The 14,937-nt window shown below is 42.3% G+C and overlaps 1 protein-coding gene across 6 annotated transcripts in view; it reads right to left on the reverse strand.

Moving 5' to 3' along the window:
* Positions 1 to 7,849: 7,849 nt before the first annotated feature.
* LOC138981316 (rho GTPase-activating protein 15-like) overlaps positions 7,850 to 14,937 on the reverse strand; it is a 49,861-nt gene continuing 42,773 nt past the window's right edge. For 5 of the 6 annotated variants that reach the window (XM_070354195.1, XM_070354193.1, XM_070354194.1 and 2 more), the window contains 6 exons: positions 13,946 to 14,098; positions 13,085 to 13,183; positions 12,254 to 12,331; positions 11,614 to 11,748; positions 9,606 to 9,711; positions 7,850 to 9,110 (listed from right to left, as the gene is read on the reverse strand). In XM_070354195.1, the coding sequence (XP_070210296.1) occupies positions 8,936 to 9,110; positions 9,606 to 9,711; positions 11,614 to 11,748; positions 12,254 to 12,331; positions 13,085 to 13,183; positions 13,946 to 14,098 (746 nt within the window). In that variant the 3' untranslated portion in view covers positions 7,850 to 8,935. The remainder of the gene's footprint in view (positions 9,111 to 9,605; positions 9,712 to 11,613; positions 11,749 to 12,253; positions 12,332 to 13,084; positions 13,184 to 13,945; positions 14,099 to 14,937) is intronic. The other variant, XM_070354190.1, reaches the window with a different exon arrangement.

A 14,937-nucleotide genomic window follows, 5' to 3' on the forward strand; every position in this document is an offset into this window, starting at 1 on the left:
CTAGCCTAACTTTGAGCTAGGTAACCTACACGATCTTTCGACCGTGGCCTATTCTATCAACTTTTTCTTGGTTGGTGGGAATTTGTAGTGAGAGGCATACTGACATTTGGGCTATACATATAGTCTTTCAGTGCATTGTCCAAGCGATGTTGCCATCACACTCACAAAAGCATTTGCATAATCAACACAATGTGCAGCAATAAAAACAACAAGAAAGGTTAGCTTATGGAACATTTAATTCAACGACATGAATCGTGGTCACCTCAGGATGGCGAGAGGCAAAAGGATTCTTCCCCCCTCACAAAAACCCACCCTCACACACACACACACGTAAATAGGATTCCTTTCGCTTCTCACCATCTTCAGGTCAAAATCCACGCATAGTTAGATAAAGTTATTTTTTTCATTTAGCTCATAATTTGTTTAATGCATGTCCACTGCAAAGATCATTATGTCGACGTACTGGTGAATGTTTCTTTTTGTCTACAATGAAACGTTCCATACAATAACATTCATTGCTTCAGTTTTACATTTAGTCAAGTTTTGACTAAATGTTTTAACATAGAGGGGGAATCGAGACGAGGGTCGTGGTGTATGTGTGTGTGTGTGTGTCTGTCTGCAAGGGCGGATCTGGGGGGGGTTACACGGGTTACGTAACCCCCCCCCCCACCCCCCCAGAAAAGAGGTAATTTATTGGCTCAGGATGCACCAGATAGCTCTATTTTGCTTCTTTGGATTAAAAAAATTTCCGGGGGGGCATGCCCCCGGAACCCCCCTAGAGGCTTAGGCGCCTTCAACTTGTATCTTCGCAGTCATTTTGTAACCCCCCCCTCCAAAGTGAATTGATCCGCCCTTGTGTCTGTGTGTGTGTGTGTAGAGCGATTGAGACTAAACTACTGGACCGATCTTTTTGAAATTTTACATGAGAGTTCCTGGGAATGATATCCCCGGACGTTTTTTTAATTTTTTCGATAAATGTCTTTGATGACGTCACATCCGGCATTTTGTAAAAGTTGAGGCGGCACTGTCACACCCTCATTTTTCAATCAAATTGATTGAAATTTTTGTAAAGCAATCTTCGACGAAAGCCGGACTTCAGAATTGCATTTCAGCTTGGAGGCTTAAAAATTAATTAATGACTTTGGTCATTAAAAATCTGAAAATTGTAAAAAAAAAAATAAAAAAAAAATAAAACGATCCAAATTTACGTTCATCTTATTCTTCATCATTTTCTGATTCCAAAAACATATAAATATGTTATATTCGGATTAAAAACAAGCTGTGAAAAATAAAAATATAAAAAGTATGATCAAAATTAAATTTTCGAAATCGATTTAGAAACAATTTCATCTTATTCCTTGTCGGTTCCTGATTCCAAAAACATATAGATATGATATGTTTAGATTAAAAACACGCTCAGAAAGTTAAAACGAAGAGAGGTACAGAAAAGCGTGCTATGCAGCACAGCGAAACCACTACCGCGCGAAACAGTCTCGTCAGTTTCACTGCGTTTAACACGAGCAGCAGACTACCGTCATTGTGAAAAAATGCAGTGCGTTCAGTTTCATTCTGTGAGTTCCACAGCTTGACTAAATGTAGTAATTTCGCCTTACGCGACTTGTTTGTTGTATATTCTGGAACGTGAGCCGTCTATATGTTTTACATCAGTGTGCATCTACGAGCTGAAATCCGTACGTTAAAAGTGATTCTTTATTAAGGAAAGGTGGACAGAAAACTTAAAATTCTCTGACCATTGAACACACACACACACACACACACACACACACACACAAACACATGCACAAACACTCACACACTCAATATCATGTAACATGGCAATTGTGCCTTTTCTTTGGCATCTCCAGAACTTTAAAACTCAGAGAAGGAAAACAAAACATGACAGTTATTATGGCTTAAACGTATATGGCGTTTGTTTAATTTATAAAATCAGTGTCGCAACACCGTAACATGTACATCATTTAATGCGTTTTTAGCACATGGGACAACTCCAACTAGGACAGAAAATGACAAATAAAACCTTGACAAGGACAGGTGAAGCTCCCCTTGGACTCTCTCTATATTAAGTATAAGGATAAGGATTGTATATAGTCCTGTGAGGTAACCCTCATGGAAATTCGGCTAGTTTCTCTCTGGGGAAAGCGAGCTGCCATACACTCCCCCATTTTCTTCTTCTTTTTCCGCATGCCTGTACTCATGTTTCCAAGCCCGGAGACTTTCCCGTAAAACTGGGGTTCCTTAGCCTGCGCATGCGTGCACACGAGGGTGTTCAGACACCGAAGAAAGTCTGCACAAAGTTGACTTTGGGATGGAAGCCAGCGCCGCTACCGACTGAGCTATTTCCCGCCCACAACACTTTGACTGTTTCCATAAAAAAATACCTCCCAGTAGTTTACTCTAAAAGTGGTAAAGAAAACAAACCCACATACCCACACACAAGTTAAAACAAACAACACTTCTTTCCTATAACACTGACCCTCACCCCCCTCCCCTAACCCTTCCTGGACCACTCCTTGTTAACTTACATGACTAGCTCTTAGTGTTGCAACCTTGAGGATTGTCAAATGATACAACAAACATGGCTAGCTGTCAGTGATCAGAACTTTTGGATTGTGAAAATAAACAATAATAAAGTATAATAAAGTATTAATGTCGTATTGTATTGTATTGTATTGTAAGCATGGCTAATTGATAGTGTTCCGACCATATGGTTTGTGAAACGATACAGAAAGCAACAGGTAGCTGTTCGACTTAGAGTTCCGATCTTACAATTTTGAAACAAAACATGCATGGCTAGCTGTTAGTGTTCCGATCTTAAGGTTTCTGAAACAAAACAACATGCATGGCTAGCTGTTAGTGTTCCGATTTTAAGGTTTGTGAAACAAAACAACATGCATGGCTAGCTGTTAGTGTTCCGATCTTAAGGTTTGTGAAACAAAACAACATGCATGGCTTGCTGTTAGTGTTCCGATCTTAAGATTTGTGAAACAAAACAACATGCATGGCTAGCTGTTAGTGTTCCGATCTTAAGGTTTGTGAAACAAAACAACATGCATGGCTAGCTGTTAGTGTTCCGATCTTAAGGTTTGTGAAACAAAACAACATGCATGGCTAGCTGTTAGTGTTCCGATCTTAAGGTTTGTGAAACCAAACAACATGCATGGCTAGCTGTTAGTGTTCCGATCTTAAGGTTTGTGAAACAAAACAACATGCATGGCTAGCTGTTAGTGTTCCGATCTTAAGGTTTGTGAAACAAAACAACATGCATGGCTAGCTGTTAGTGTTCCGATCTTAAGGTTTGTGAAACAAAACAACATGCATGGCTAGCTGTTAGTGTTCCGATCTTACAATTTTGAAACAAAACAATATGCATCTATAACACCGTGCAACTTACATTACGTCAAACTACATCCACATCTACCTTCCTGTGACCGAGTGATGACATTGGCACAGTACCTGGGCACCTTACCTGTAACACTAAGCTAGGAACGGAAAGGAATGCAGACTGCAGAACAGCTCAAATGTAAGGTAGGTATGGTAATTAAGGTAATGTAGGTATATTAATTAATGTAAGGTAGGTATGATCATTAAGGAAAGGTAAGGTAAGGTAAGGTAATGTCATGGAGTAAGAACAAACATAACCTAGCGACATGCTCACATCGTACTCAAAACAATTTCACATCCTGATATCCATTCTGTAGGCAGACTCACTCCTATACATTTACGCTCAATCTACGAATCATTACGGTAAACCGTGTCCTCTTTACATTTGCACCAACGACCTCGGTACAACAGTACACAGTCCATTCCGTCCCTATCTCTAACGCTGAAAACCAACAAGAATACATACATGCATATATATATATATATATATATATATAAATTGCAATAATTATTGTGACCACCCAATTTTATCTGCCAGCACCTAGCTTAACACACGTGCATGTGCACACAACTACACTTCCCTACTAACTGCTCTTTGTCAACACATACGTTGACGCACACCAACTTGTAACACACACCTAGATACAAATCATTCTGTGAAGCTCCCGCCTGTTTGGCGAAAAGCACTGCAGTTTTGACACGACTAGCCCAGATCCATAAAGTGGAATGACACCATCATGGAATGCACACGCTTGCCTACCAGTGGCAGGTTTAGTTTCGTTGCTAGAAACATATATGATATCTACATCAAGGACACTGTAAAGAAATGGAAATGGGGACAACAGCTTATTCCTACAATACTGATCACACAGGCACACAATCACAATCCCAGCTTACAATATTGATAAGATAATTATTTTTTTTAAATATTCACTTACATATTTGCTTTTAGTGCAAGAACATGTGTCCCACTCCTAGTTGTTCACCAAGACAGACAAACTAGTACAGACTGATATTCGTCCCTAAACAGGAGTAGTGATATTACACACATCAAGATTCCATTTTTTGGGCAATAATACAGAAATAAAAAATAAGCAGATTTCCGCAAGACCCACTTGTGACCTTGAGACAGCCATAAAGTCATGTCAAAGTCAGACAGCTATCATTTGACCATCAAGTGACTCATTTCGTGTTGAAGATTGACAGCAATAAAGTCATGTCAAAGTCAGACAGCTATCATTTGACCATCAAGTGACTCATTTCGTGTTGAAGATTGACAGCCATAAAGTCATGTCAAAGTCAGACAGCTATCATTTGACCATCAAGTGACTCATTTCGTGTTGAAGATTGACAGCCATAAAGTCATGTCAAAGTCAGACAGCTATCATTTGACCATCAAGTGACTCATTTCGTGTTGAAGATTGACAGCCATAAAGTCATGTCAAAGTCAGACAGCTATCATTTGACCATCAAGTGACTCATTTCGTGTTGAAGATTGACTGTCTTTTCATTTTCCTCAAGAAGGTGGGAAAGATCAGCGCCAAGATAGAATGCCGGTGTTTTCCGTTGTACAGTGGAACTCCCCTTTTAAGACCTAAGACCTAAGGCAAAAAACAAAAAAAAGTCTGTTTACGGTAACATAGGCAAAACAAAATAGGGTCGGTAGGTCGGGATTTTTTTTTCTCCCCAAAAAAACCATATTTTTAAGTTATTTTTCCAAAAAAACAATTTTTTTTTTTAAATTTTTAATTTTTAATTTTTTTCTTTCTTTCTCAAATGCCAAAAAAAAGTCTAGGGTCGCGCGAAAAAATAGGGTCGGTCGGGATATCGTAAAAAGATTTTTTTGGGGGGGGGGGGGGGGGGGGGGGGGGCTAAAAAGAATCTGAGAAAATCAGGTCTTAAAAAGGAGGGAGTCTTAAAACGGAGGACATTTTCAGGGGTTATGAACAAAAAATGTTAAAAAAACAAGGTCTTAAAAGGGAGGAAGTCTTGTATTGGGGGTGTCTTAAAAGGGGGTTCCACTGCATGTCAACATCCTTGGGCATTATATCAAGATTACAGTTATACTTATAGGGATCTGCTGGGGTTTCTGTGAGTGTGGGGGGCCCGGGTAGCTCATGTGGCAGAGCACTGGACTTGTGATCGAAAGGTCGCTGGTTCGAATCCGGGACAGGACAGACGCGGGTCAACTTTATGTGCAGACCCAGAGACGGTATCCATCTCCCACCCCCATGTCACCACCACATGGTACGTAAAAGACCTCGGTCATTCTGTCATAAGTGCAGATGGCTGATACCACCTAAACACGCATACACATGTGTATCTCATCTAAAGTCGGGTTAAAACCCGGGAACATGCTCCTAATGGCTTTGCCGTGAGGGCGTAAAACTTGAATTTCTCTCCCCCCCTGTGAGTGTGTGGATATGTGCGAGTGAGGTGGTGGGAAGGGGGGGGGGGGGGTATAAAAATGTTAAAAACAAGTTCTTCAGAACTATGACAACAGTAACATTCAGAAACAGGAGCCATTTGTGCTTCAACCGTTTTGATAATAAAAGGAATACTGATGATTTTATACATTACAGATCGAGACTGTTTGAAGACACCGTTGATATCCAGAAAACAACTCTTTTTACTATTTTTAGCACTTTTCTTTTGGCATCTGTCTGAAGTGTGTTGTTTCGATCATTGAGCTGATTGTATATTTGGAAGACAAAGTATATAAAAGTGTCCAGTGAACAGACGCACTATCACAGTGTTCTGAGGGGAAAACATAACAGAATGACTGATGGCTGGTTCAATACTTAGCAGAAAGTAAAGAGAAAAGCTTCACATCTAACAACTTTGCACAAGGTATCACAGACACAAAATACAAGCATGCCAAGACTCAGAAGGACTGAAAGAAACAAACTCAACTAACAATCAGGAAGAGAGAAGAATACTGTACAGCATCACACGATTATAACAGACTTTGGGAGTTGCACTATTCACTGTATATATCCATACACTTTAAAGACATGTGTTACAAGTGCAATAATAATTTCTGTACGCTGAATTTTATTTCCTGTTTCTTTATTATAGACTCAGTTCTTTTTAGAACTAGGAAAAAATAAGTACAGAAAATGGAATGTGAGCTACAATGGAGGTGGAATGAGAGAAGGAAAAAGAGAGAGAGAGAGAGAGAGAGAGAGAGAGAGAGAGAGAGAGAGAGAGAGAGAGAGAGAGAGAGAGAGAGAGAGAGAGAGAGAGAGAGAGAGAGAGAGAGAAGAGAAGAGAGAAGAAAGTGAGAGAGAAGAAAGAAAAGAGAGACAGATACAGAGAATACAGTCAAACAGCCCTGCCATATTGAGAAGAGAGGGGAGGGGGGAGAGAGGGGAGGGGGGAGAGAGGGGAGGGGGGAGAGGTGGCAGGACTTTAACTGATAAAAGCATGATGACAGCCGACTTGGGACAGGTAAGTATTAGATTGAATAATATGCGCGTGTGTGAAAACAAAGCAAGGGGGCAGGGGTAAGTATTAGTTGGGATAAAGCATGTGTAGAAAAAAAAGGCGGAAGGGGGTGAGGGGGAGGGGGGTTACAGCTGAGGTAAGCATTAGTCGGGATAAAACATATGAAGAAAACAAGGGTGAGGAGAGATGGAGATTTAAACTTCATAAAACAAAGTAGCAGCCAGGTCTCCACCCACACCTTTAGATTGCTGTCAGTGCAGGTATGTATCCGAGGAAGAAGAGTTTGGCACACTGCAGCAGATTATGGACAGGGTGCTGTTGACACGAACACACACGAATGTGTTTGACTCCTGCCTCCCCTTCCCATGCTAGCTTCAGCAAAACAAAACAAGAAACTCCATGGACATGAAATGTTAAGAAAATGTTCCTGCAGAACCAATCATTATGTTTTCATTGGAACAAGTTTCGAAAGTCCAGCAAAACCAATCATGTTTTCATTGGAACCAGTTTCCTAGTCCAACAAAACCAATCATCATGTTTTCATTGGAACCAGTTTCCTAGTCCAACAAAACCAGTCATTAGGCTTTTGTTTGGAATCGGTTTCTCTGACCAGCGAAACTAGTCCTCCCCTGAGAACTAACACCAAACGATGCCAATGCTCTGACAAGGTTAAGCACCGAAGGGCTGCAATTGCAAGTGCTCTAAATATATATACAAAACAGTCGGTGATAGCTGAGCTGATATTGTCCTGGCCCATTAGACAATACAGTGGAACCCCCCTTTTAAGACCTCCACAAATTCAGGTCTTAAAAAGGAGGGAGTCTTAAAATGGAGGTAAATTTATAGAATTTATGAACAGAAAATGTGAGAAAACAGGGTCTTACAAAGGGTGGAGTCTTAAACTGGGGTGTCTTAAAAGGGGGGTTCCACTGTAAGAATTGCTGAGAAAAATAATAACTTTCAACACCCCCCCCCCCCCCCCCCCCCCCCCCCCCCCCCCCCCCCCCCCCCCCCCATTTGAAAACTAGAGAAGAAATGGAGGATGAAAGTGTCTTGTCATTGAATGCATGTCATTGCCTACAGCACCACCAGACTGCTTTCATGGATCTCACTTACTCCTTTCTTTCATTTATAACACTTAAGTGACAGTGTTACTTGATCCAGTCATTGCTTATTTTCGCTGTAAAAGCCCGACAAATCGAGCTGTCATTGTTTTCAGTGCAACACTTCTCACACTCAAGCAAAACCGTCATTACCGGATTTCACAGGAACAAGTTTGCATAATCCAGCGAAACCCGTCAAAATGCCTCTAGCTCCCATCACAACAGGTTTTTGTAATCCAGCTTAAACTGTCACTATGTTTTCATCAGAACAATTTTTTTTTTATTCCAGGAAAAGCAGCTCTCATGTTTTTCTTGCGGCACTTTCATATTCAACCAAAGCAGGTCACAACATATGTGTGTGTTTTTGCTTGTTTGCTTGCTTGCTTTTGGGAACAAGTTTTCATATTCCAGCTGAAACAGTCCATTTTTCATCAGAATAGGTTTACATATTCGTTTGTCACATTTTCTTTGGTAAAGTTTCCATACTCCAGAAATCCATTCACAAAAAGTGTTCACAAGGAACACGTACCAAGTCCAGTTGTCAGGCATTTTCACTTGAAAGTTATGGTACTCCAGCAAAACCACTGATACGAGGTCCTTCCTAAAACAGGCAGGCAATTCAGTTGTCACAGATTATTGTGCTCTTGCAAAACCACTAATCCAATGTCTTCACTGAAATAGGCTGCAAGTCCCAGTTGTCAGGCATTTTCATTGGAACAAGTTTTCAAACTCCAGCAAAACCACCGATACGAGGTCTTTACTAGAACAGGTAGGCAAGTTCAGTTGTTGGAGGTTTCCGTGCTCTGGCAAAACAACAAGTTCAGTAGTCAGGCTTTCAGTGCAACACGTTTTTGCACTCTAGCAAAACACCTAGCAAGTTCAGTTGTACGAGGTTTTCGTACTTTAGCTTAAACCACCGCAATTTCAGTCGTTGAAGGTTTTCGCAATCTAGCAACCACCACCAGGCCAGTCGTTTGACACTTTTATCGGAAGAGGTTTTCGTACTCCAGCAGGAGGAACTCGACGACCTTGCTCTGGTAGACGGTCATGACGGCCATCTTGTTGAAGTCCCCCTCCCCCACCCACATCAGTGTGGGACCAAACACGATGGCCACGTTCTGCGTCTGCATGCGGTTCTCTGCGCTGAACTGCACCACACTAAAAACACACAGCAGTGAAAGCAAATGGCAGTCGTCTTCACAAAGTCCCGTAGATGGGTATCTTTTGAGACATTATTAATGCAAATTGAATAAATTGGATATATTGTGTTGATGTTTGATTGAACTTGTAAAGTGCTTCGAGCTGTGGGGAAGCACTTTATAAATGTTTCATTATCATTATTCTTTTGTCTCTCAATAGGTTTGAAATGCAGAGCAAACTTGAGTTGAGTGGTGACCATATCAAACAGATATTCCACAGAGACACTGAGTGTTGTAAAACAAGAATGTAAACATACACACACCCAAGACAGTGTGCTTTTAAACATACACACACACACAAACACGCACACACACATACACACAAACACGCACACACACATACACACACACACACAAGCACACACACACACACACACACACAGTCAGACCAAATGTGTGCACACACAAGCACATGCAGGGACAAAACACACACACACAAACTTTGGACACCTACTTTTTCAAGTGTTGAAAGACCACTCGCATGGTTTCATAATTGCATTTTGGCAACGAAGACAGGGCGTCCTTAAAGGCTTTCAGCTTATCCTTGCGAGTTTCCTTCCCTGCACAAACACATACAAGACAACCACTTTTAATGAAATACGCAGTCATGTCAAAGCTAAACACAGCATAAACAAGAAGGGCAAAGCCCATATGACTCACATGCTTTACACATTTTTTCTACCAAAATACATGTGACCTTGACCCAAGGTCAAGGTCATCCAAGGTCATGCAACACAAAGCTGTTAATTCAAGACATAGGAAGTACAATGGTGCTTATTGGCTCTTTCTACCATGAGATATGGTCACTTTTAGTGGTTCACTACCTTATTTTGGTCACATTTCATAAGGGTCAAAGTGACCTTGACCTTGATCATATGTGACCAAATGTGTCTCATGATGAAAGCATAACATGTGCCCCACATAATTTTTAAGTTTGAAACAGTTATCTTCCATAGTTCAGGGTCAAGGTCACTTCAAAATATGTATACAATCCAACTTTGAAGAGCTCCTGTGACCTTGACCTTGAAGCAAGGTAAACCAAACTGGTATCAAAAGATGGGGCTTACTTTGCCCTATATATCATATATAGGTGAGGTATTCAATCTCAAAAACTTCAGAGAAAATGTGAAAAATGTGAAAAATAGCTGTTTTTTAGGCAACATTTATGGCCCCTGCGACCTTGACCTTGAAGCAAGGTCAAGATGCTATGTATGTTTTTTGGGGCCTTGTCATCATACACCATCTTGCCAAATTTGGTACTGATAGACTGAATAGTGTCCAAGAAATATCCAACGTTAAAGTTTTCCGGACGGACGTCCGGACGGACGGACGGACGGACGGACGGACGACTCGGGTGAGTACATAGACTCACTTTTGCTTCGCATGTGAGTCAAAAATGTGTTATGTCAAAGCTAAACACAGCATCTAAAATGTCTTATGTCAAAGCTAAACACAGCATCTAAAATGTCTTATGTCAAAGCTAAACACAGCATCTAAAATGTGTTATGTCAAAGCTAAACACAGCATCTAAAATGTGTTATGTCAAAGCTAAACACAGCATCAAAAATGTCTTCACAGCATCAAAAATGTGTTATGTCAAAGCTAAACACAGCATCTAAAATGTGTTATGTCAAAGCTAAACACAGCATCTAAAATGTCTTATGTCAAAGCTAAACACAGCATCTAAAATGTCTTATGTCAAAGCTAAACACAGCATCTAAAATGTGCAACTGTCTGTCTGGAAATGGACAAAACTCTGCCTAGCTCGTGCAATATCAATAGGAATTCGTTTTCATTTACTCTACAAGCAAACGAGATAATGTCAAAAACTGCTTGATGACAGACAGGCAGGATAAGAGTTACAACTGAAGATGGATGGAGGGAATGAGTATGAGAGTGGTAGAACACGGGGCAGGAGCTATTTGGTTTTGGTATTGGTATCATATAGTCCTGTGAGGTTACCCTCATGGGAATTGGGGCTGCTTTCTCCCTGGGAAAAGCAAGCTGCCGTACAGCACGGCGCTGCCCATTTCTTTCTTTTCTTTTTCCCACATGCTTGTATTCATGCTTCCAAGCCCTGATAATTTTGCTGTGAACTTGGGATCCCTATCGTGCGCATGCATAGGGGTGTTCAAACACAGAGGAGAGTCTGCACAAAGTTGACTCTGGGAAATAAATTCCTCGCCAAACGTGGGGGTAAATCCGAGGACTGCTATGAACTAAGCTATCTCCCCGCCCTGAGACAAAGATGAAGTACAGACAGACATGCAAACAGATAATAGTAAAGAAAAGCACAGACAGAGACAAATCTTTAAGCTATTTTTGTATTGTGTCTTTGTGTTATTAAAAATGTGAAGTAGTGCCAAAAGAAAAATGTTCATGATTGTGTAAAATGAAAATAGACATTAAAGTTTTCTTCTCTTATCTTATCTTATCTTAAATCAAAATACTACAATCCTTACTGCTGGCCTCAAAGAACTTTTCAATGCACTTGAAGGGGAAGAGGGGCTCCTTGAGTTCCCTGAAGAACAGCTTGAGGGCGCCCGTCAGCGTATGGATGTCCCACTGGTCCTCAGACAAGTCGTGGTCTTCATCTGCTGAGTCAGACAAAAAATGCTATTTAGGCGGCTAGCCGAGACTATAAAAGAGTTCATGTTTGTGTGCGTTATAAAAAATAAAAAGGAATTGTAACTAAAATTGATAGATAAAGAAATGTTATTTGTCTTTTTGAACAACATTTTACACAGATCGAGAGAGTCAGTGTTCTTCCGAGGTGAAAAATGACTGTCGAAAATACAACAAAACATATCCTAACACTACAAGTGTGACACTGACAGCCTGTTGAACAGTCCAGTCTGTCAGCGTGTGGATGTCCCACGGACAGCTCCTGGCTCTTGTCTGCACCACAAGTACACTAGCGTTATAGGGTCAGATGCGTGCTGAATACAGCACACAGACCTTTCTTGTCACCTAGCTGGGTCCTCTACCCTCCCACCCCACCACCAATCCAGAGAGGTTTCAGATGTGAGAGAACACACTACCATGATATCAGCAACAACCAGAATCAAACCCTAAAGCCGAAGCCAAAAGTTATAAACTGACCTTTGTCAATGACGTATCTGAGCCTCTGTATTTCAGACAGGTTTCCACTGATTCGATACAAGCCATCGTGTTCAAGACCTGCATGGAGAAAACACAGCGGGGATCAGTAGAGTCCTTCTGTGAGTGTGTGTGTGTTTGTGTGTAAGGAGGGGCGGAGGGTTGTGTATGTGTGTGTGGTGTGTGTGTGTGGTGTGTGTATGTGGTATGTGTATGTGGTGGTGTGTGTGTGTGTATGTGGTGAGTATGTGGTGTGGTTGTGTGTGTGTGGTGTGTGTATGTGGTGTGTGTGTGTGTGTGTGGTGTGTGTGTGTGGTGTGTGTGTGTGTGGTGTGTGGTGTGTGTGTGTATGTGGTGTGTGGTGTGTATGTGGTGTGTGTGTGTGGTGTGTGTGTGGTGTACGTGTGTGTGTATGGTGTGTGTGTATGAGTGTGTGGTGTGTGTGTGTGTGTGTGTGGTGTGTGTGTGTGTGTGTGTGTGTGTGTGTGGTGTGTGTGTGTGTGTGTGGTGTGTGTGTGTGTGTGTGGTGTGTGTGGTGTGTGTGTGTGTGTGGTGTGTGTGTGTGTGTGTGTGTGTGTGGTGTGTGTGGTGTGTATATGTGTATGTGTGTGTGTGTGTGTGTAAATTCATAAGTCATTAAGTGCTTCATAGACCATCATTGTACCAATGTCAAAAGTCGTGATTGCCCCAACCAGGTTTACCTTAGTTCTCCACAGCCCTGATTCACAAGCAGCTTTTACACAAAACAGGTGTCACACAAAGCAGGTGTCACACAAAGCAGGTGTCACACAAAGCAGGTGTCACACAAAGCAGGTGTCACACAAAGCAGGTTACCTTTGTTCTCTACAGCCGTGATACACTCCAGGATAAAGTTGGGAACAATGGACCTGTCCCTCTCACACAGGTCTTGTAGACTGGCACCGAACACAGCGTCTGCAATGGGAGAGCACACAGTGAGAGCACAGAAGTACACACATCCCTGCGGGGCGGGAATGTAGCTCAGTCGGTAGCGCGCTGGATTTGTATCCAGTTGGCCGCTGTCAGCGTGAGTTCGTCCCCACGTTCGGCGAGAGATTTATTTCTCAGAGTCAACTTTGTGTGCAGACTCTCCTCGGTGTCCGAACACCCCCCGTGTGTACACGCAAGCACAAGACCAAGGGCGCACGAAAAAGATCCTGTAATCCATGTCAGAGTTCGGTGGGTTATAGAAACACGAAAATACCCAGCATGCTTCCTCCAAAAGCGGCGTATGGCTGCCTAAATGGCGGGGTAAAAACGGTCATACACGTAAAAGCCGTGGGAGTTTCAGCCCATTAACGAACAAAAAACACTACCCTGCAGAAAAGATGACTCGCTTGTGATGAAGGCATGCACCTTTCTTACCATCTGACTAACCTAAAGACTTTGCCGGTGATGTTTTCTATGCTTCACACACATGATGGACATGTGCATGTGTGTGTTTGTGCTTGCGGGTGGGTGTGTGTGTGTTTGTGCATGCATGTGCGTGCCTGCGTTTGTGCATGTGTGTGTGTGCGTGCGTGCATGTGAGCACGAATGTGTGTGTGTGTCCTTGTGTTTCATAGTGTGTGTGCGTTGGTATGTGTGTGCATGCGTATGTGTGTGCGTGCATGCTTGTGTTTGTGTGCGTACGTGTGTGTGTGCATGTGTGCAACACCTATGCCAGCCGCTGCCTACCTTTGATGATGCCCTGCTTGACGAGGTCCTCCTGTGTGGGTCGGCGGATGAGGAAGTTCAAGAGCTTGGCTCGGATGCCCAGCAGGTTTCTCCGCTCCATGCTCCCCTCCCCTCCCTGGCCCGAGCTGCTCTCCGACAGCGTCCGCCCCAGTCCTGGTCAACACCACTGACCGCTGTTACTTTTGACCTCCCCTTTCATGTCTGTCACGTCTGACCTCCCCTTTCATGTCTGTCACGTCTGACCTCCCCTTTCATGTCTGACCTCCCCTTTCATGTCTGACCTCCCCTTTCATGTCTGACCTCCCCTTTCATGTCTGACCTCCCCTTTCATGTCTGACCTCCCCTTTCATGTCTGTCACGTCTGACCTCCCCTTTCATGTCTGACCTCCCCTTTCATGTCTGACCTCCCCTTTCATGTCTGTCACGTCTGACCTCCCCTTTCATGTCTGACCTCCCCGTTCATGTCTGTCATGTCTGACCTCCCCTTTCATGTCTGTCACGTCTGACCTCCCCTTTCATGTCTGACCTCCCCTTTCATGCAGGCATGGGAATGGCTGAATAAAAAGTCAGCTGAAAACAGGCGGGGGGGACCCCAAAACAGGAAAATGGTTTTTTTAAAGATCAAAATCTACGCAATCTGAGGGGTATTTGGGACTAAGTTTAGCATTTAATTTCCCATAAATATGCAGATGTTTTAGCTGCAACTTTAAGTTTTAAAAATTCTGAACAAAGGAATGTGCATACTTCATGAATTTTCTGACAAAAAAATGGTGGACGAAATAAAAACGTACTGACATGAAGACAGGAATTAGCCACAAAACAGAAAACTGAAGAAAAAAAGAAAGAAAGATTCATGGTTCCATTATTTCTTGACCGGGCGTGTCGACTTTTCGTATGTGTTCACCGATCCGCTCCTTGCTTGTCACCAACTTTAAAAACTTTAGAAACCCACTCCCATTTCCACTGGTTAACCACACCTTTTTCATCATAAT

This window comes from Littorina saxatilis, linkage group LG12 (genome assembly GCF_037325665.1).
Source record: "Littorina saxatilis isolate snail1 linkage group LG12, US_GU_Lsax_2.0, whole genome shotgun sequence".
NCBI classification, from domain to species: Eukaryota; Metazoa; Mollusca; class Gastropoda; order Littorinimorpha; family Littorinidae; genus Littorina; species Littorina saxatilis.